Here is a 21,437-nt window from a genome sequence, read left to right as displayed (position 1 = left end):
TCGACAGTTCTCGGAAAATTCCAGCGAGTTTTCATCGTGAACGAACGAGCATCCTTAATTAATTCAAACTCACTTGAACGGCTTCTCTCGTGTAACGTTTCATAGCTGGAATCAATCGTTCGGCTGGTTATCCCGGAAATTATTCGATCGAAAATAATATGGCTCATACTGTTCGATTGTTAACGAGTACCTCGGTAAACGGTAACGTGAGTGGATAGAAACGGTTAACAACCGACAGACAGTGAGAGAAACGAACGAATTAATTATTCATGGACGTCCAACGTCCGACACCAAACACGCGCCACCGTCACTTTGTAACTCCCTTGCACGAGCTGGCCCCGTTGTTTAGCATGACTATAGGAGGAGCCTGTACGTACATAAGGACCGTCGCATTTGTACCCCTAGATGTACACACCCTTTGGTACACCTCGTTCCGACCGACACGAGCGTAATAGCTATAATTAATTCTATCTACGATGATTCAAAGTACTTTTTGTTTTTCCACGAGACTAATCTTCGTTTTCCAAACGCTTCTTTAACCCCCTGCGCTAGTATTTTTTGAATGTTATTAATATTTCGCTAATAACAGTAAGCAATCAACAGAGCAATCATTAAGGATGGTATCCTTAATAATTTTAATTAATTTACGCTAACTAAAAATGTTGACTCCCGCGACCGAGTAATGTCTGATTAAATTCCACCGCCTCTACTTACATTATTGATTACCACGACCCAACATCATCGAATTTTCAACTTTATCGTAATAATTAAAAATTTCTATCGATCGTGGAAAAAGAAGAGTTAAAAATAGATCTGAGACGTACGCGTGCTTGGAAGTCGAGAAAAAATTGTATTCACCGGGAAACTCTACGCTCTCATGCAGTGGCTCGAAAAAGCGTTTAACGAGCCACCATTACGCAGCAGCCAACTTACGGTACGCGGTGTTCGTTCAGTTGTATGCAACAATCTCTGGAAAAGTTCGTAACTAGAAAGGTGGAAAGTTAAGCGATAAACGTTGGTGGTAGGGGGGGGGTGGTCGGGTATGGGGGTGAGTTGAAATTCGTTTAGTAATCTCGCGGTATATTCTTCTTAAGTGCTTCGCCACAGAACCGGGGGAACAATGAAATCAATTTTATCGGTTCTGAAAGTCCGATCCTTCGTCTTCTTGTTCCCGGGTAATCGCATACTCGTAGAAGATGTTCGCAATCTCTTTCGAATCTTCAGCTTCCTCGACGTTCAAATAATAGAAGTCTTCCGCTGTAAATTGCTTGGATCTCTCTTATCTCATCCGTGCAAGCCTATCGATCATCCTCAGTGACCCTTCTCGCTTCGATGTACAAATCGCATTAGCTCTAGATTTATTTCAACAACGAGAAGCTTGCGATATCGAGAGGTATCGCTTGTCCTACCTTACCAGCTAACAAGTGAACTTTAGTAACTGCAAAGTTCTGATTTTATTTTTCTCCTTATCCCTTCTTTTTTTTTCTTATTTAAACTTTGCTTGGTTCGTAAGGAAGTTTGATCAAAGTATCGAATGAATTTTTTATTCGACTCGTGTTTAGTTCTTGAGAACAACCAACGTTTTCTCATTCTCATTAATATGTAAAGAGATTGCGAGGAATAGAATAAAATTGTCCTGACAGAAATTGGATGACCGAAAGAGATCTTAGTTGATTTGCAAGGTGCTAATGAAAAAATGATTGCTTATATAATATTCAGAATGCACGAGATATTTGTTGATCAATGTCATTGATTTTAACCAGGCCGAATTATGAATCGGAACGAATCCAATGAGAGATTTCCATTGGTTCGTATTCCATTCCGGGACAAGAATAGCATTCCTCTGACTGGTAATGACACGCGATGGTATATGTACCTGCACACTCGCGCACACGTCGTGCTGCATTCAATAAGCGAATAAAGTGATCACGTGAATGGTTCGGTCCTCTTGCCATTGTTAGCGATGAAAGAGCTCAATACACGGAACGAACACGTACGTGTCTTCTTAATTCTCCATCGATATCCTCCTCTTCCCATCGATACGTTCCTTCCCTTCAAATAATCCGTTCTCTAAATTCCTCGAAAACAATTTCTCTTTTTTATCTATTTCTGAATTCAACTACAGGTCATTGTGCGGATAAACTAAAAACAGCTGACATTTTAACTCGACGAAGGATAAATTGCACTCTAAATTTCCTTAACTATGCCAGGATATAACTTTAAAATATTAAGAACAGAAGGGCTTCTGCCCTTTTTCCCTAGGGAAGGCTAGCGTGCTTAGTGCTGCACGTGAAGAAGCAAGGAAGGAAGGATCTCGTTCGAGTAGAAAGACGAACGGGAAGGGCGGAAGGAAAAGCAAAAGGAGGTGTTAGAGGATCCTTATCCCTCTTATCCGTGCGCTCGCACTGTTTCTATTCCGAATCCACGAGCAGGGATTACTTAACTGGAGAAATTCATCCAAGCGAAAAGAGAGTGCCGTCCTTCTTGAATGTCGGGTGCTCGTTCCCTAGGACCGATCGGTCCACCAAATGGAAGTCCCTGATATTCGAAAACGTGGGAATCATTATTTTGCGAAGAAACGAGGAATTCATGAGGCGGTTACCAGCCCGTGAAGCAACATTTCCCTGCCCGTCATTATATTTTTCTTTTCTTTTCTTTTCTTTTCGTAGGAACATGGAATACGATCCGATTCGGTACGATTCAATGGTCCGAACCACTGTCGTATCGGTAGAAAAATTTCGCGTGCACAGCATCTGCATTTATTACGCGGCCAAGGGGTCAGTTCGATTTCCGTGAACAATTCTGACGTATTCGTAGTAGGCCAGGCCAACGAAAATGTTTCGAGTGAAAGAAGAAACGTAGACGAAGCATGTCAAAGAATTATTGGTAATTGCACCGGCCCTTTTCGGACCATTGGCTTTGATAGCTTCATACTTTACGGAATCGAATGGGAGACCGCATTCATGTCTAGCCCCCTTTATATACTGCCCTACTAAAATCTTGGCCCTGACAATAGATAATAGAAGGAATACCATCTCGACCGCTCGAGAGAAGGATCGTCTGTCGTGATATTTAGTCGACGACCGTCGTAAGCCCTCGCTTCAGTATCTACACTTCATAAGTCACTGGGAAATGATCGTAGGAATACCTAGAACTACCTTGTTATAATCATCAGACTAATTATGACCCCTTTGTGATACATATTCCTAGGAACAAGCCTTTAACGTTTGACTGTCAGAAAATGATTAATTTTGAAATAAAGAACAGCGGTAGGAAATGTTAAACGTTAAAACTACGAATGCGTGAAATCAGCCGTCAAAGTGGCGGTAATATTATATAAACTTTTCGACGAACAAACTTTAGGAAAATTTCAACTTAGCCGTGATAAATGTTCAACGCGGCGGATTCGGGATACAATTTAGCTAACCCGGCAATAAACTTTGCTTAATCCGTTCTTTCTTCCGCGATGGAGGCAGGCAGGTAGAGGAGATACTAAATAATTAGTGAACGGTGCAGGTTTCGAGGCGGCAGTTAAGCAGGTCGGTAGGTTACACGGTAGCTAAGCAGAGGGTTGATGGAAGCAGGGAGTAGTAAGCGCGCAGCTATGTAAGAACCGCCCTGCCTCTCCCCACTAAGTAGATGCTTGTCAGCGGAAACTTAATTAAATATCCAAAGTGGATGCCGGAATTACTACAATTAGTATGACGGCTCTCCTAGCCCACCCTTATTACCCGGCTAGTCCCGTCCGTCCCATTCGCGGGTATTACTACTTAATGTCTAATAAACGTCACCCCGGCCGAATGTCGTACGTTATTTCTTTCCTACTTCCCTCTCTCTCTCTTTCTCTCTTCTTCTCGTCAGCTATGCGAAGGAATTTCGGTATCTCTGCTGGTCGACGAGAGGACGAGTAACGAACTCCGGATGCAAAAGTTCCCTCATAGTTGTCGACATCGTTGGGCTCGAATTTTTCATACCGACCTCGATGAAAATCGTCGGAAACGCGGGGAACATTTCACGAAAACCTCGTCTTCGAATAAAATTCTAATTAATTATCCGGCTAACTAGCCAGGTTTGTCAACCACCTCGATGATTTCGAGGCAGGATAAAAAAGTGAAAGGTCCGGGGCGATTTGTCGCGGTACTAGAGACGATTCGAGGAACATTTGATCGTTCGATGGTGTTACCAGTAAGACTAGTACTTTGCTGAACTGGCACGTAAATACGAGCTCGAAGGACTTTCTTTTCTCGTTCGAAGTGGTCCTCCATCATCCTCGTTCGTCGAAAGAGAAGAGGGCCGAGGAGGAGAGCAAATTACAAAGAAGGAATGTAGAAGCCGGACGCCTTTTGTCTCGCCCGAGATTTTTCCCTGCGATTTAATTGCGGGGAAAGAATCGTCGCGGACGAACGACGAAGAGAGATGTCCAGCCGTTTATTGCAAATCGAAGGGGAATCGTCGTACCGATGAATGGTACTCCAGACACTCGGCAACGATCTCGACAAACGGATGAAATTACAGCAGAACGATCTATAATCGAGTGTCCGTTCGACGACGATGAAACTGAAAAGGAACGTGCTCGAAATTTTCGAGCACCAACAGACGCTTCTATCTCGTTCCTTCTTCTCCTAACCGACCACCATTTTATCGTCTTACATTTGCATCTCGTAAATTGTGCATTCGCCTTCTTACCGCTTTTTACTCGTTCAATTTTCGATTTTCCTTAACGGTCTTTCATTTTGCACCAGTCGAAAGAATCGAGCGAAATGAAGAACCGAGAGCAACGAAGAAACAAAGAAAGAAGTAGAAGAAGAAGGGTAAAGAGATACAGGGGAACAGGTAGAGTACTATATAGCGATATCTATTGGCGCGGGAAAGGAACGGTTTACAACAGAATATTGTCCCGCCTAAGCCGCTCTCCAATATTTCATCAACTTTCTTATTCCTTCTTTTCCGCAGTCTTTCGCCAGTCCACGTCGACTTTTTTCCTTTCCTTGGCCCGTTCCTCTCACCATTTTGTTATCCTTTTTATAATACAGTCTGTTTGGTCTCAGGGTGACGAGGACGAAAACGAGGCGTCCAAAGCGACTTTAAGTATTTCAACAAAAATTCAACGTTAAGGACACTTTATTTTCCGAGCGCGATATTCCACGTGCAATATACTACGTTAATTCGATCCTATTGATAAAGCAAATATTTTCAGCCGTTAGAAAGCTTTGAAAGTCTTTATTCCGCACACGAAGGCAAACGTTTGAACTGACAATCCCGCTGAATTGCTACGCGTTTTTCGCTCGACGACAACCGAATCTCTCGAAAATTAAAACATCCCCCGTCTTCTAACCCACAATTTCATATCGCGCGAGAACAGCGGGTCGATTTGGCCGACGCATTCGCAAGATAAACGTTTTCCTAGGGAAAACGTTTCCTAGGGGGGAACGAGCTTGCTAGTAGCGAGCGAAGCTGGTTCGTTATCCTTGCCGGCTGCCGTAACTTGGTCGGGAACGATAAAAATTTTAGTGCAGCCGGCCGAGTTATTGTATGGACAGCGGACGCTCTGGTTGCGGCCGAAACGGTTGAATTACCAAAGTACAGTGACGGCGGGTGGAAAAAAGAGAAACAATTTCTCTCGCGTAATTTCGAGCAGAGTACGGCGTAAATACACATCATCTCGTTGCGAGGACGTAACACAAACATTCTGCGAACAGTCTATAACAGTATCGTGTTCTTTCACGTACTCCGCTCGATACGCGCGTAAAAGCCAGCTCCCGCTAAGTCAGGACAGTATGTTTGACTAAAAAAAAAAAAGAAAAGAACCTTTCGGCTACGTTGGTCGATATTAAAGGCCGTTTTTAGCAGGAGTAATGAATTTTAACGGTAGATGAGCCCCCATAGCTGTTCAGCTTGTACGCTGCCGCATACCCGACCTAAGAAATTGCGCTCGCGAAATTATTTCCTTTATAAATCAGCGGCCATATGTTTCTACGTCATCCCACCTTGGTCCGCATACCTCTCTTTGCAACCCCTCGCCCCTAATCCCCTTACTCTTTCCTCTCTCTCTCTCGCGCGCGCGACCGGATGTCTCCATCTCCGTACACGAGAGAAATGGTTCGAGTTTATTAACGATACGTTATCGGTTGAAAAATTCCGTCGAGTTTCGCGAGGAGAATTGCACCGGATACCAAGATGGGTCTCGGCCATACTGGTAATCCGCAAAGACAAAGAAAAACACGGGCGGACGGATTACCGGTGTTCCATTGTCGCTGGAAATCTCGTTTTTCCTCTTGTTACGGAAACGAACGTTCCATTACGCTGCGAATGAGACGAGCAAAACTGTCGGTTGCAAATCACAACTGCTACCGAGAAGATGCAAACCCTTCGTCCGTTCTACTTACTTAAGAAGAAAAACGGATTGTTTTGCAGGCGGTTTTACAATGTTCAGATAACCACCCTTAATTCTTACGACCGTTCAAAACCTTCCCCTCGTTTCTCTATTTTAAATCCTATTCCAGAAATACCACAATTACACCTGACTCCCTATCAAAACATAGAACAAGGTAATCGATACTATTCAACCCAATTCCCGCGGGTACCTTAATAGATAAGGAACACTCCTCTATCAAGCCTAGAAGCTTACAACGTTAACGGTTAAACCATCCCGAAATAAGAAGCTTGGATGAAATAAAGCGTGATTGTTACACGTCTCCAACGAACATTCGACGTAACCGCGATGACACGAAGTTGGTGGTTGAAACATCGGATAGGTGAATCTTTCAGAGGAGAGTAGAGGTCACGGAGAGACACGAGTGTCCGGTATAGGGCTTGATTTGGTAGCAGAATAGCAATGGTGGGGATGTAGTAATTTGTCGGCTTGGGAAGGCGGCTGGCTCCAAGCTGATAACAGGGGGTGGTCCATTCTCCTCTGATTCCGCCACCCCGTTTCCTCTGCTCGTCCTCTGCTTCAAGCCCTTCCTCCTTCTCTGTCCCTCGTACCCTTAGCCAGAACACCCTGTCTGTTCCACTTGCAAGCATGCCAACCCATGGATCCGCGTAAGACGTCCGGTCGCTCGCTATGTCTCGGATGTACGCGAGGACAGGGGGTAATAAGACGACAATATCTGAGGCGAGCAACGAGACACCAAGGGATTTTCCATAATCGAGCCGCCTACTCCCCCTCCTTTATGACCCGCGCCAAACTTTTACTCCCTGATCTTACCTACCTTTTCTATGGACGACGCCGCGATAAAGGTACCTAATTTCTGCCAGGATCCTATAATAACGTGGTCGATTAGGATCAATGAAACGTACGCGACAGCTTACCAAATTGCCGATCCACGGTGAATACGAGGCGCAAAGTGTTTGTAAGAAATAACAGAGAAGGGTTGTGCAAACGGGAGCTAGATAAATCGAACTCGCGACGCGATAGTCCTTACTTCCGTTCGCCTTCGCTGCAACGAATTATTTCGATCGAGACAAACGGAGCGTGTAACAAGAGCAACCTTAATTCCGGAGGAATCCACTTCGGTACAGTTGGAATTCTTGAGCTGGCTGATTGGCGAACAAAGTTACCTTTCTAATCTCGTTTAGAAAGGACCGACTACTGTTCCCAAATTTGTTCTGCCAGACTGTGCATACCGGCACGAGCAAACCGCGTGTCTCAATCGGTTTAGCATTAGCGCGGAGAACTTCTAATTACCGACTGCGCGGTGAATAACCATTAGTTCGACTCGATTAACAACTCTTCTTTTTCTTTCTTCATCCGACGATTGTTAGGCTGTTCGAGATGTCGTTCGAGTACAATAGTATCGTATTGGAATTTAGAAAAATTGAACAATGATTCGCTTATTTTTAGAGAAAATACGCGTGAAGATAATGTTTCCGGATAAAAATTTCAATTTACCTCCTTCACCGATAATTATTCCTCTTTATTTACGAAAGCTCTAATCAACTCGTTTAAAGTATCGTATCAATTAAAAAGAACGATATCCACTTTGCGTGCACGTAACGAAGCAAAGTCTTTGTGGCTGAACTCGGTAATAAAACGGCACGATAGCATGGCTTACTTGAAAAAATTTCAAGCCACCGGACAAGGAGGGTGGTTCTGGTAACGGCGCCTGATGTAAAATTTCATAAAGGGTTCGAAGAGGCAGTTTCAAGAAGCTACGGACCGGTTAACACCGACGAGGTCTACACGAGTCTGAGAGTTAGTATCTTTAATATGTCTGACGTATGCAGCAGTTAAATTAAAGCTCTCCTGGAGCTCCGAAAGCTCTCACCTTGTTTCAGCCCCGTACGTTAACTCGGAGCCCACGGTAATATCGCATACCAAACCCGGCTACCTCTACTTTCTCGTTGTTTTATTTCAGCTAACTACTTCAACCAACCTTTCAACCACAACAATTTTTTTTTCTTCACGCTTTTCCCTCGATAACAGTCACACCGTCCCGGTTCCACGATAAATTCTAATTAAAGGGATGCTTCCACTGCTGCCGACCTACTACCGAGGTAATTAAAATCACCTCTTCACGTCCCGTGTCTTGGTTGATTTTTGTTTTCGGAATCGAAGAGCGCGGAAAGTCAACCGGGTAAAGAATAGAAAGTTTCTCGCGTGAAAACTTTACCTGTTCGAGCGTAACTCGTTTGCTTATTCAATAACAAAGCGGGACGAAACGAATGTCATTTCACGGATAACACGATCTCATCGTCTCGCTATCGTTGTCATCGGGTTCGCCAAACTAACTTCGCAACGTCCTCGTTCCCACTCGATGCTGCTTAGACATTCGCTACTCTAATATTCCTAGGATCCCTCTGCCGAGCGTTTGGCCCGTGTTTCAGCATTCACGGAGAGGCTGGGACGCGCGCTAATACGCGCGCTTATACGCGTATCTACGGCCGACGTACAAGCCTTAAGCCGCGTTCTCACGAAACACTCGACTCCTTCTCTGAAGGCATACCCTAGCCATCAGGCGCGTTACACTAATCGTAAATTCGCCGAAAGCGAGTGTCTTTCGCGAAAATACTGATCGATGCGATATCGAGTCCTCTGTACGTAACGAGCGACAGTTACCTTGGTAATTAATTAGACCATGCTAATATTGACACGGACCGCCGGGTATTAGTTTAATCATCATTTAATTATCCCAGGCTCCGTTACGGGGCTGTTAATTAATTACACACCAGGTGAAAATAATTCAGCAACGAACATGCCTCCGTGTACATGCACATACAGAACCTAGACGAAATGCAACGAAATAACAATCCGAACAAGGACGCGAAAACGTCGAAACAGATGAACCCATCGTGGAATTTCGCGTACGCTAATGGCCTCCTTGCGGTTAGCCGCGTGGACCAGTGTGAACACGGCATTAGAACGCGAGCCCCGTATCGAATCCTGGCCACAGGGAAGGCACACGAACACGTACACGGACACGGCCACCGATACACCGGCATAACGCATTCTACTGACTGCCAGCCACCTCCTACGGGTACAGAGAGCTTTTTAGCGAACTGTCAAACTCCGCCGAACCACGAATTACTCATTCCAGCACGTATTCCAATGTAGTCCCGCACTGCGCACACCGGTGTGGATCAAAGACCTGATGATATATATATATATATATATACACATACCGCGGACGAGAATTTGGAAATATCGATCTTGGTCAGCGACACGTTTGAGAATTGCCGAACCACCTGAATGAACGAGTGAATGGAGAAGATTGATTGACCGATAGATGAGACCGGGTTAAAATACCGATCGCGAGCCAATTCGCGTCCCCTTCCCTCGTGAATGTTTCGTCAACCCTTCTCTCGGATATAATGGAACTTACGTCCGACGAAAGACTAGTTAACCATGAATTACTCTTTGAAAATGTACTGGAAGTAAGGGGTGCGAAAGGGAAAGAAGAAACTTTATCGCTGGTATTACTCTTTGTAAACTGGTATGCAAAGGGACGAGGATAGAATAACAAATTAAATCTCAAACTTGGTGTTTGAAAACAAATACTGTCTACGTAGCGAGATTCTACGTTTACGTGTAGACTGCTCTGATGGCTTACGATAATTAATACTGTCAATTTAAATTAATCAATCGATCGCCAAAGTATTTAAGGCTTATAGTCGAAAGCCTCAAACAGTATTAACTGTAATAGACCAAGTACATATACCAAAACTAGATCAGAATTCTGAATTGCGTTAAAATAGTATATCACGTAATTGAAATATGATGGAAATCTAAGTTTAAGAGAGATATGAAATACTTGCAAAGAATAGTCTTACAAACTTAGTAACAAATGAGTTACTTTGGAAATTTAATTGTCACGCCTTCTATACGCATAATCTGTTTACCCATTTAAATAGAATTACCAAGAGAGTTACAGCGCACAAGTAAATCTGACACGAGTCTCTTTAATCTCTGCCCGTTTTCGTCTCATTTTCCCTGTCGCTGAACGCGAGAGAGCGCCGCGACTCAGCCGGAAACGATGGCAGCTGAGACGCCGGAAGCAAGATCGTAACGCTATCACCGTTGCTTCCAAGCGATCCGCCATTTACTGCCGCTTGACCAGCGAACCGTAATGTTACCGAAATTTCCACATCGTTTGCAAGTATTTATACCTGTCACGCATCGCCGCTGTCGTATACGTAAATGTGTACTTACCAGTGTGTCGGGTGTCGTCTGGGCACTGCTCCAAAATGTTCCACGAGAACTCCAAAACTACCAGGAACACGAGTGTGACGTTTCCATTTTCGCGGGAACATGCTAACGTACGCGACGTGCACGCCAAATTATACACTTTGATTTTCGAATAATTCCACACGAACGGCGTACTTTAATAAATGATAATTAAGTAAAGCGTATCAAAGCTTAATAACATGTAGAGGTATAGTAATAGAGCATGGATTAATAACAAAAATGGAAGCGTGGGTACCACATACTATCGTTACTACTTCTTTCCAGATCTTTCAAAACATTAATGTTATACACGCGTGAAATACTAATGAGATAATGACACACTCATCACTGAATATTACACACTTATTAAACGCTCGTTACACACTAATGACCGATTTCGATTTCGATTAGACGGAAGAATTTCTCCCGTACCGACCAGCATGGCGTCCCGAAAGCGACTGCAGTAGCGACGCTCCACGGCCAGCGGCAGAGGCGCAGAACACCGGCGCAGTTCCCGCGTTCGCGTCACAAATTCAAATTGGCTACGCATTCAGTTTCAGTGTTAATGATGTGTAATTTCTTCAGTTATCAATTTTAATACTTTAATTGAGCTATAATTAAGTTTTACTCGCTCTAATAAAGCATAAAAGTTATTAATTTTAGGAAAAAATGCAATTTTCTATTTCGTTATTTTCATAAGCGCTCTGATAGGTGGCGTCTATGGTATTGTTTAAAATTAAAGAAACATAAAAATAGGATTCATGCAATATTTTCATATTATAAACTTAACAGAACAAATTGAATTTTAAAAAATAGGTAAAGTGGAACCTTGTAGCATTTCTACTTAAACTTATTTACAGAAATTTACTTTCTAATTATCTAACATTGTAAACTACGAAATCTAAGTATCCAGTATTTCTTTTTCAAATGCAAAATCTACTGTTACTGCAGAAGATCGTATTAAACGCTTGCTGATCAAATAGAAACCTCAAAGAACATACCCTCACACGGTATTGCCATTTTTACCAACAACCCTTCGAGCACCCCTAACATAGGGGTAACGTCTACCCCGTACGCATGTCCTGAACTCGGTTAAAATTCGTTTGATCGATAGTCGAAATTCCATGGAAGAGCAGAGCTCAGTAGATGTCACGATGTAGTCTACAAACCTGTCACGACCTGGATCGGTCTTATTCGAAATTCTTGCAACATGGGTGACTTGTCCAAATGCAAATGTAAGGAGAACATCCATCACAGAAGGAGAGTAAAAATCACCGGAACCAAGTACGTGGATCGTATAATAATACTTTGATAGTGTAAATGGATAATTGAAAACTCATCAACTGATAGATGGGAGCAACCGATTCCAAAATCGAATGAATATTGGAAGAAATTCTGCGACAATGAGGAGAAGAGATTGATCGTAGTAAGAAATCCTTTTCTTCGCTATTCCTACCATTCCATTTCAAAAAATGATTCCGAACTTCCTGATTTTAATACAAACCTTATTGATAACGCATATAATTTTGATTCTTCGTTTCACGTTAACACAGACGAAAATAAAACGTTCGAAAACTCTTTGCATAGATTATCCTGCAACGATACAAAGTTATTTCCAAAAGCAGCGTTAAAAACTCCATTGCAAACTTCGACAAAAATTTCAGATAGAGGGTGCTCGCTGCCTAAAGTTGTACGAATCCCAAAATTAGATACTAAGGGTCCTCAACCCAGTTCCGATAGGATTTTCCCCGTTAAAGTGGATCACCATATTCGTGCTTCTTTTGGTATTCAAAATGAATCGAAAGCTCCGAGCAAAAGTAGTTCCACTGATTCTACTGCTCTTCCGATGCTCGATAAGTTTCTTGCGACATCGAGCATCGAGTCAACGCTGAATAAATTACAGAAACATTTAAAATTGCTAGAGAAGAGAAACATCCCGGAAAAAGTTGCAACGTCTTGGAAGAATCGTCACAGAAATAAAACTACGGAAACGGACACTGAAGAACGCGAGCATACAAAAAGTCGAGACGAGACGAAAGATCAAAAGCTGCCAACAGATCGAGTTTCCCTCAGGTATTCCACCCGTTTCGCTTACAAAGCGCTCAAACATTTAACCAGCAATAAAAACTTGAACTTCACGCCGAAAATAATGGAGCAATTATCTGAAAAGTCACTTCCAAAGCTAAGCGAAGATACATCTACGAACGGGGATGAAAAAGTGGAGCTACTTAAGAGGGTGGATGCTGAAGAACGTAAACAAGACAGCAAGAAATCTTTGTACGGTGAGGACACGGAAAGAAAGTCGATTAAGGATTCAGAATTCACGGGTACCGATGTCGAAGGAGCAACTTTGAAATCGGACCAGGCAACGTCAAAGACGATTCCCTCGGAATCTCGTTACACGTCGGGACCTAGCCTTGAATTCATGTATCCTGAAAGCAGAGAGAGTACTTCCGCTCGTGTCTTAGCGTCGATTCCAAGATTGTCCGGGTTTCCAAGGAAGAATTGCGACAGGTGTTTACCGTGCATGTACAGATCGTTTGAAGCTCCGCTAGAGCGAAAGATATCTTTTCCTAGGACTGCTCTGCAAAGAATCATAAGCTCAAAAAACGTCAGCATAACACCGTCTAGCGATTCGTCGGAGGATAGCAGTTTCACTTCTGTTAGCATAGCAAACCTCGAGAACGAAAGAATGTTGAATGACAAAGTTGAATGCAACGATGTTACATTTGACGAGCAGAATAATGCTGTTGAAAGTCAAATCGTTGCTGAAGCTGTTCAAGAACAACATCAGATAGTTGAAGTTACGACGGAACGGAAGAGTATTACAGATTCGGGAATCTCGTGTAAAACGATTATGAAAAAAATTAAAGAGAATGATTCGAGTTGGAAAAATTTGAAGGATATCGAAGCGAAGCCTTTCGCTTCGTTTCGCAGTGAAAGCTCCGAGGAGGACGATTCGATTGTCATTTCAATCAGCGACGAGCAAGCTAAGCCGAAATATTTGGTACCCTGTCATGCCCCTACGGTTTTCAGACCCAGCTTAGAACCCTTAAGAGCTTTGAGACACAGAAAACCGACCACCCTGCAAGATCGAATTGCTCGCCTTGAGTCATCATCCTTAAAGAAGAGCGCTTCCATCGACGATCTCGATGACGTTCAAGAGAAACCAGAATCTGTATCAAAAGATACTCTCCAAGAAGGGAAACCTCCGCCTCCTTTGATGAAAGCAAAATCCGTTTTGGAAAAGCTGACGCCAGAAAAAATGCAAACACCTCCAGAAAAGAAAGAGCACATTCTCAAAAAAGGTTTCAGTTTCTCAAATTTTTCTACATCGACAGATTTCGAGTCTGACAATTCAGAAACTCTTCATAAGGTGTCAGAAGATACGATAAAAGAGTTGAAAGCTATTCTTTCAAAATCTGATTCAAAATTACCACTTACAAAGTCAGATGAGATCGTCGGAGCGTTAGGAAATATTGAAGAGTCATCGTCAACGAATATGTTAGAAATCTTGTGCAAAGAGTTTTCGGAACGTCTTTTGAAGTCGACAGAAAACGACAAACTGAATGGAAAGAAACGTAGAAAAACGATCGCGACGCTGACGAGGTTGTTAGTCGATTCTAAACGTTATTTGTACCCCGATAAGTTTCCCTCTGACTTACTTTTCTCCACGAATCAGCCGATCTGTTGCAACCCTCGAATCCTTCGCCGAATCTTGCCCCTAAAATCGTACAATCTGATTGCGCCAGTGCTGGGATTGCCGGAATGGCATCGGAAAAAACGAACCTCGGTCGAAGATAGAAAATCGAGTCTTATCGATCAGCAACGTCCCGATGATGGGACTGTGTCCGACAATGACTCCTTGCTGGTATTTGTATCATTTTTTTAACTCATGGTTGCAACTTAATCAGTTTGTTATTAATACTTTAACAAGTTTTTCCATTTTGTTACATATTTTTAAAGATAGTTTCTTTTATAATTATCAAGGTGCAACCACCGACACTGAAAGACATCGAATCGCTGAGTGACAAGGAGAAACTCGGTCAACGTAGATACAATCCTTACGCTCTATTTATGAAGAAACCAAGACGCAAGGTGTAATGTCGTGCCGATAGCCAGGGTAATCCAGCAACAAGGAAATCAATCAGAGGGAAAGGTTATAAAATTCGCGTATGTACAGGTTGTTACGTGGCGTCCGTTGAAGAAACGAGACATGGAGGGCTACGATCCAGACGCAACATTGAAAATGAGGGCGGAAAATACGATGAATACGATATTTCACGATTTTTGCCAGTGGGTCGAAACCTTGGGTGGAACGGATAAGACTATCGACGAAGAGGCTCTCTGGGACATGTTTGAAATCGATTTCGACGCGGAAGCTTGCAAAGCGATGCAGGTTAAAGAGAAATATCAGTAAACGTTCCCTGCGTGCTGCTTTCATGATAGTTTTCACTCGAGAGTTTGATTTGTTTCTTTTCATTAGCGAGGGAATTTCTTAAGCCGGTGAGGTTGGGTACATCATATCCAAGCGAATGTTGAAAATAAAGCGACGTAACATGGTCGCTCGTTCGGTAGTATTTTAATAACAAATTTTAATTAAACGCACGTCACACACGCGAGTATGTCGTACCCAGTTAATGTTCGGTCTTGGTGTCAAATTAACACAATGGTAAAAAAAAGCAATGTAATCGAACGGTATACAGTTAATATTTTGTTGAATATAAAAAAGTGAAGTTCCCGAGCATTCAGAAATGGGATTATTCACATTGTTAACAGATGCATTGCACGCTACTTTTTTTACAATGTGCACTGTATACATTTGTGCTCGGTCGCTTTTCGTGCATATAACAGGGAGCTCGTTTTTTAGTCGGCGCTGTACATGTCAAAGAAGGACTGGAAAACCGTAGAACCTTTTGTGGTATGCTTGAATTTCTCGAATAATTGAAACAGCATTAGAAGCACATGGTTCCATGGTATAATATAAAGTAGTACCAGAGAATTTCCACTAATAAACGTAAAGATACGTGATCGAAAGAACTTTTTCATTTTTATTTTAAATGTGTCAAATTAACACCAAGAACGAATGATGAGACTTAAGCTTTACATTTGTATAACAGCATTGCTATTCAAATTTTTCCTTTTCATTGTTTGATTAATTATTAAATTATTTGAAATTTGAGGCGCCGATAACTTTCACGACAATTAACGCGTTAATTACACTAGCATATTTTATTTCTTGGCCATACTTAAACAGGTATCGATTCGAGAAATGCCTGTGGTGCCTACGGCTGTGGCTTTAACAAGGAACTCCCCCGATGCGAGTAAGCTCGCCATGACGAGGAAACACGTTATGAAAGATGTGAAAGCGGAGCAAAAACCGGCGAAAATAAAAGCCTTCGGGACTAGTATACCTTGGGATATTCGATTTGTACCACCTAATAATCAGGTGGAGAGAAGGTGGTTGCAATGCGACAACGTGCCGAAGGATCTTGAAACGATGGACGTAGTTTGGAAGGATATTACTCATCTAAGAAGCGTGAGAGGATACGTCGAATGGCTTAAACAGCATCCAGCGGTAATTGTGGCAACAATTAAACCATAAGATCTTGCCGGATTGTCTAATTTAGCTTCGAAGCAATGTATTCGTTTCTCGATTAACCATCGCTGGCAAAGCTATTTCTTCCATAGTATTATAATATTCAGCAAGGATACAATGAAATCCTCTTATCCGCTGTTACAGATTCCTCAGCCGGAAGCTTTGAAGAAAATCGTATCAATGGATGCTATAACTCTGAAACAGACAGAGGACGACGAAGCGTTCGCGCATCTCGAGCTGGATATTAATGAAATTAAGAGCTTCAGAGTGCCAGACAGCGCTGATATAACCTCCTGAACTGAAATATCCTTTTTGTTTCTTGTCCCTTTCTGTCTTGCTGTACACGCTATACTACTTTGTTCAACAAGTTCCAGGTTATCTATCTCCTTTTTATTCCGATGTATTAATATAACAAAGTTTCAATTTCCCCGGAATTCTCATATTTTCTTGCATGTCTTTATTTGAACGCTTTAAATCGAATGGTAACGCATCAACATTTTAATTGTATCTGATTGCGCCGCTGTAAATGTCGGACGAATACATAATGAGCATCAAAAATCAACGGTCGGCCGTTTGACTGGCTAGCATTTCTGAATTTCTCGCCTCCGTTTCGCTTATAAATGAGCCAAATGCGTGCGTGTAACCGATACGACCAGTCGATGACACGATGTCAAAAGCCCCCGTTTTGCGTACGAAACGAAGGGGGTTAACCTCTAAAGCCTCCGCGAACGCACAGGCTGCGAGGAATTTCTGACGGATCGTTCGGTATCATTATTTGCACGAATATCGAGCGACCAGCGTATTTCCACCTGCCTGGAAAACGAAATATTCCAAGAGTAATAATATTCACAGAGTGTATCATCTTCTCGTATCACCCCCCCAGATAAACTCGCGCGTTTAACGTAAAATTTTGCGATTCTGTTAATAAAAATAAAAAAAAAAGGAGGGAACAAATACGAGGGAATAAAATGAAAGAGTTCAACAACATTTTCTATTTTAAACTCGAGCGATTATAAACGCTCGTCTACTTTAGCCTGGCAAAATGAAAACGAGACACGCATTCAGAGTGGTGATAATAAATAGCAAATAACACGGTCCGATGTCAATCCTACCGATTCCTTTGACCGCGAACGAATCGTCCTCGTTGTTGTCGATGTCAATAGTTCCACGAGCGACATAATGCAAACGAGACGTCGAGGAATATTGGAAATGTATCGCGAGAGCCGACTTGTCCTGTTGTCATCTGGCGACGACAGCAAAGACACGAAATCATAATCTTGCCGCTTGAAAATCGTCGTGAAAAAGCAACGAGAATTTCTGACTATCCTTATTTACGATTTATCGTCCCGTCGCCATAAGCGAATACGGTACACTCTTTCGTTCTCGTGGCTGGTTAAACGAATCTTGAAAATTCGAAAAATCGAGCAACTAGATTCTCACGGTATCATCGTCTATCGTGGCGCTTTTGTACGTTCGTTGCGTCGGTCTTTATGCTTACTTTTCAAGGGATTTCCCATGAGATACTGTCCGCTGTGGAACAGGAAGGAGAATGGAAAAGGCGACGAGAAAGCGGGTTGAAGGAGACCTTAAAAAGAAGCAGAAAGGGTACCGAAAAAAAGTGGACGAGGAAAGTGGCGGAAGAGGAAGAAGGACGGATAGTCATCGTTGGCCATTGGCCATCCGTTTCGCTTCACTTGGAATAGAGACCTGCGCTCGACCGAGAAATTTAACAAGGCACACGCTCTCCACCGACAATAGCCAACTTTCTGACCCCCCTATATGACTGGATTTTAATTACTTCAATTTAAACCTTCGGTTCGTCTCCGCGGTCACTCGAGCACGAGGATCGCGCGGGGTGATTGACCCTTATAGATTCCCTTACTCTTTGAACGCAAGGAGTTCGAGACGAGGAAAGGAGTAATAATTGTAAAGCGATGAAAGACTAGATCGATTGTAAAACACGTTTTTAGTCGTTCTACTTGGACAATTACCGTCCGTCGCGCGGTTAAGCTAGCAAACGGATCGCATTGGCATTCGTGCATTTGCAACCACCCCCGAAATCTTTTATTCATGCGATCAAGTTTGCATTTAAAAACTCCGTTTCTCCGTGGTTCCACTTCTGAATCGTTGCTCTTCAACGGCCTAGGTAGGTGACTATGTTTGGAAGGATCAAGATTCAGTTCGCGTCTCGCATACAAGTGTAGGTTACGCAAAATCATTGCAGTGATCGCAGTCTTATGCAACAAAGGACGTGCTCGAATCAGAGATTAGAGAATAGAGGGACGATTAATTTCGATGGACGAACAAAAACGCGACGTTCTTGATTATGAATGCCGCGTGTGTGAATGGCGGTGGATGATCGAATCGAGTGACCGATTTTTTTGTTCCACGACATAGGTTGGAGAGAAACGTGGTTTTAGGGCGATCCGGTTCGCTACGTTCGTTCGACGTACAGAGAAGAACTGGAAACGTGTTAGCTCGTACGTGTGATCTATTCACAAACGAAATGGGAAGCGCTTCCTGCCGGCCATTCGCGCCAGTTCGATCTATTGTCGTCAAGTTTGTGACGGTGTGTATGACGGCAGTGTGTCTATTACCATCTTTCTCGGCCCCTCGACCAATCCCGCTCTTCTGTCTTCGTTTTCGCTAAACGATCGACGGAAAACGGCCAGGGTGACGTTCCACTTGATTACCATGTAATATTAACTCGCTTCTCTCACGATATCGGTTAACGCACGTTTCACCGAGAGAGAAAATGAAGAAATTACCGTAGCAACTTTCTGTTCACCCGTAACAAGCATCCCTCCGGCGGATTTAACGAATTTTCAGCTGAGAGGCGGCAGCCAGGCCAAGTAAAATACTTTTTTTCTACGCTTCCTGATTGAATCGCTAAGACGCGAGACGTCGGCTTCGTATAATAAACAAGTTACCCACGGAGAGTGGATAACGTCCGGGGCGAACGAAAAATGCACGATGCGAGCTAAGGGAGAGATGAAGTAGCTACGAAAAAAGATAGCTTAGATGAGAAAATCGCGTCTAGATCAAAATTGATAATCTACCCGGACGGCTTTCAGATTTGACATGCTTTTCACATCTTACGCAGACTATTTTTACTTCGTTATATTTCATTCGTTTTCAATTAAGAAACGCATCACTTGTAAAAATAATAACTCATTACGAAAGGTACGTTTCTCTAGCGACTGTATACTCGGAACGAATACCATCCCGTTTCTTCCATTCTTCGAGTTCCAGTTAAATTTCAACAAACTCTTCGAACGACGTTATTGCACAATGTTAAACAGTGCCAGGTAATAGACTTCAACGAACGTCCGGTTTCACCCGGAAGGCCGCTCCCGTCACGGTTACTCCCGACATAGTTATAGCCGTGACACACTGTTGGGATGCGATTCTTCTGTTCCGACGGTGCGTCAAGTTTTATTGCCAAAGGACGCGTCGCGTCGTCAGCGACGGTCACCGCTCGTGGATCAGTCAGTCTCTCGTTGTCCTTTGACCCGGTGACAACGTCGGTAGTTACGGTCATCTCGCGATTAAGTACGACTAATCGTCGTGCGAACTGTGTACGTAGCATAGGTTTCGTATCGCGCGAAATTCCATTGTGTCAAAGTAATCGCGATCCATTTCGACGATAGGAAACGATCGATGCGAGTCGTAGGTTCGTCGCGACAACCACGAGCAGTGGTAGATGAGGAGAAAAATTAGATAGAGGGAAGCGAAACTAAAGGTACGTTTCTACGATTTTGCGTTCGACAAAGGGAAACGAGCGAGATTTTCCGGCGTTGCGGTTCCAAGTAATAGAAGACCACCGGCACGTGACCGCGTATGCCCGTTTCTTCGCGCGTAAGCAAAGCAATTAGACGGAAGTGCGAAAGAAAGTGTGCGAACGTAATGACGCAAGCAGGGTAAAACGTGGCCGTCCAACGTTTCCAGATGGATACACCAAACCCTCCTCGTCCACGGACGAATGTACGTAGCTACATACGTACGTCGTCTCCTATTTTTTCTTCCTTTTTTTTTTCAGCCCTTTGCGTGGACCCTCGTCCGGTTTGCTCTAAACTGACCGTAAATGGGACGCGATTCATCGACGCTGTAAGGCCGAGTTTCGACGCGAAAAACCCGACGATCGATTGGCTGGCCTCGTTTAATTTTAATCGGCCCCCATGAATCGTTGGACCAGAACAACGTTTCATCTGCGTTGGTCGACGAGTTTCAAACTATCGGCGATTCGAATGTAACTGAAACTACGCGATATCCGTTGGAAAGTAGCAAAAATATTGAAAAAATCTTCAAAGTGTGGAGGAAGTAGTATAAGATACTGCGGGTAAAAGATAACGCGTTCGGGTTGATCCGAGTCGAATTCTCAGCGGACCCAGGGCGAGCTTGTTTCCTTCTTCACCGGATTCGAGCGACTCGGCTGGAGGTAGATCGATAGGGAACCCCTTGTCCAGGGACGCGGCGTGTAGGCATCGTTGCAGGGAAGGCCGCAAAGTATATTTACATACGGAGCCTCGGTCAAAGCCTTTACTCTGCGCCGATATCAGTCGTACGAGTCACGCTACGACGTTCAAGGATAGCCCTTTCCCTCGAGCACTCGCTCCACCGAATTGGAGATGATACGACCCTTTCCTCGCTGCTCGTGCGGCTACGTTTTACGCTGACACAATGCTTATGAGTGAAAACCAAGCGAACTGTACCCCCCGCTACGAGCAAGGATATGATCTTTTAGAGTTCATTAGAACGCGTTGCGTAAATTGTTTCTTGCAACGGACAGCTGACAAGTTTGTCTACTCTTTTAAAGCTCGCTTCCCTTTTGTCGATGATCAAATTTTAAATAAATAACTTAACGAGCTTTCAGTTGCATAATCGTGTAAATTAACCTAAGTTTCATTTCGTGGAATTCGAATATTACCCATAAAAGGGGATGATTTCTAATGAGTTTCAGTAACTATGAATTCTTCCGAGCGAACGCGAAAGGGATAAAAAATATTGAGGTGCTTCCACAATTCCAAAATGATAGTCCTTTTGAAAAGAAGGAAGCCTCGCTCGCTCTCTGCGTTATCTTTTTTCTTCTTTATCATTTTCAGAAGATATAACCCTGCGGGGTCGAATCACGGCAGGAATCCCGTGGTGAACGATGATAGAGAGGGTCTCTGACGG

The 21,437-nt window shown here is 43.3% G+C and overlaps 2 protein-coding genes across 2 annotated transcripts in view; one reads left to right on the top strand and one right to left on the bottom strand.

Annotated features, from left to right (window-relative positions):
* Positions 1–11,106, bottom strand: part of Scgdelta (sarcoglycan delta) — a 159,207-nt gene extending 148,101 nt beyond the window's left edge. The window contains exon 1 of the mRNA XM_034315073.2: positions 10,649–11,106. The gene's annotated coding sequence lies outside the window, so the exon portion shown is untranslated. The remainder of the gene's footprint in view (positions 1–10,648) is intronic.
* Positions 11,107–11,814: 708 nt separating this feature from the next.
* Positions 11,815–16,934, top strand: LOC117600093 (uncharacterized). The gene is made up of 6 exons (XM_034315085.2): positions 11,815–11,947; positions 12,014–14,534; positions 14,654–14,761; positions 14,847–15,062; positions 15,921–16,241; positions 16,407–16,934. The coding sequence occupies exons 1-6, from the start codon at positions 11,874–11,876 to the stop codon at positions 16,557–16,559; spliced, it is 3,393 nt and encodes a 1,130-aa protein (XP_034170976.2). The 5' UTR covers positions 11,815–11,873; the 3' UTR covers positions 16,560–16,934.
* Positions 16,935–21,437: the final 4,503 nt, after the last annotated feature.

Source organism: Osmia lignaria, chromosome 15 (genome assembly GCF_051020975.1).
Source record: "Osmia lignaria lignaria isolate PbOS001 chromosome 15, iyOsmLign1, whole genome shotgun sequence".
Taxonomy (NCBI): Eukaryota; Metazoa; Arthropoda; class Insecta; order Hymenoptera; family Megachilidae; genus Osmia; species Osmia lignaria.
This window is presented reverse-complemented; position numbering and strand designations above follow the sequence as displayed.

Bases quoted from the DNA above. Each gene is read 5' to 3' on its own strand.
- LOC117600093 (XM_034315085.2), top strand. From the start codon at position 11,874: ATGGGTGACTTGTCCAAATGCAAATGTAAGGAGAACATCCATCACAGA. The intron at 11,948-12,013 runs GTACGTGGATCG...ATCAACTGATAG, and splicing joins GTAAAAATCACCGGAACCAA to ATGGGAGCAACCGATTCCAA. The intron at 14,762-14,846 runs GTGTAATGTCGT...GCGTATGTACAG, and splicing joins TGAAGAAACCAAGACGCAAG to GTTGTTACGTGGCGTCCGTT.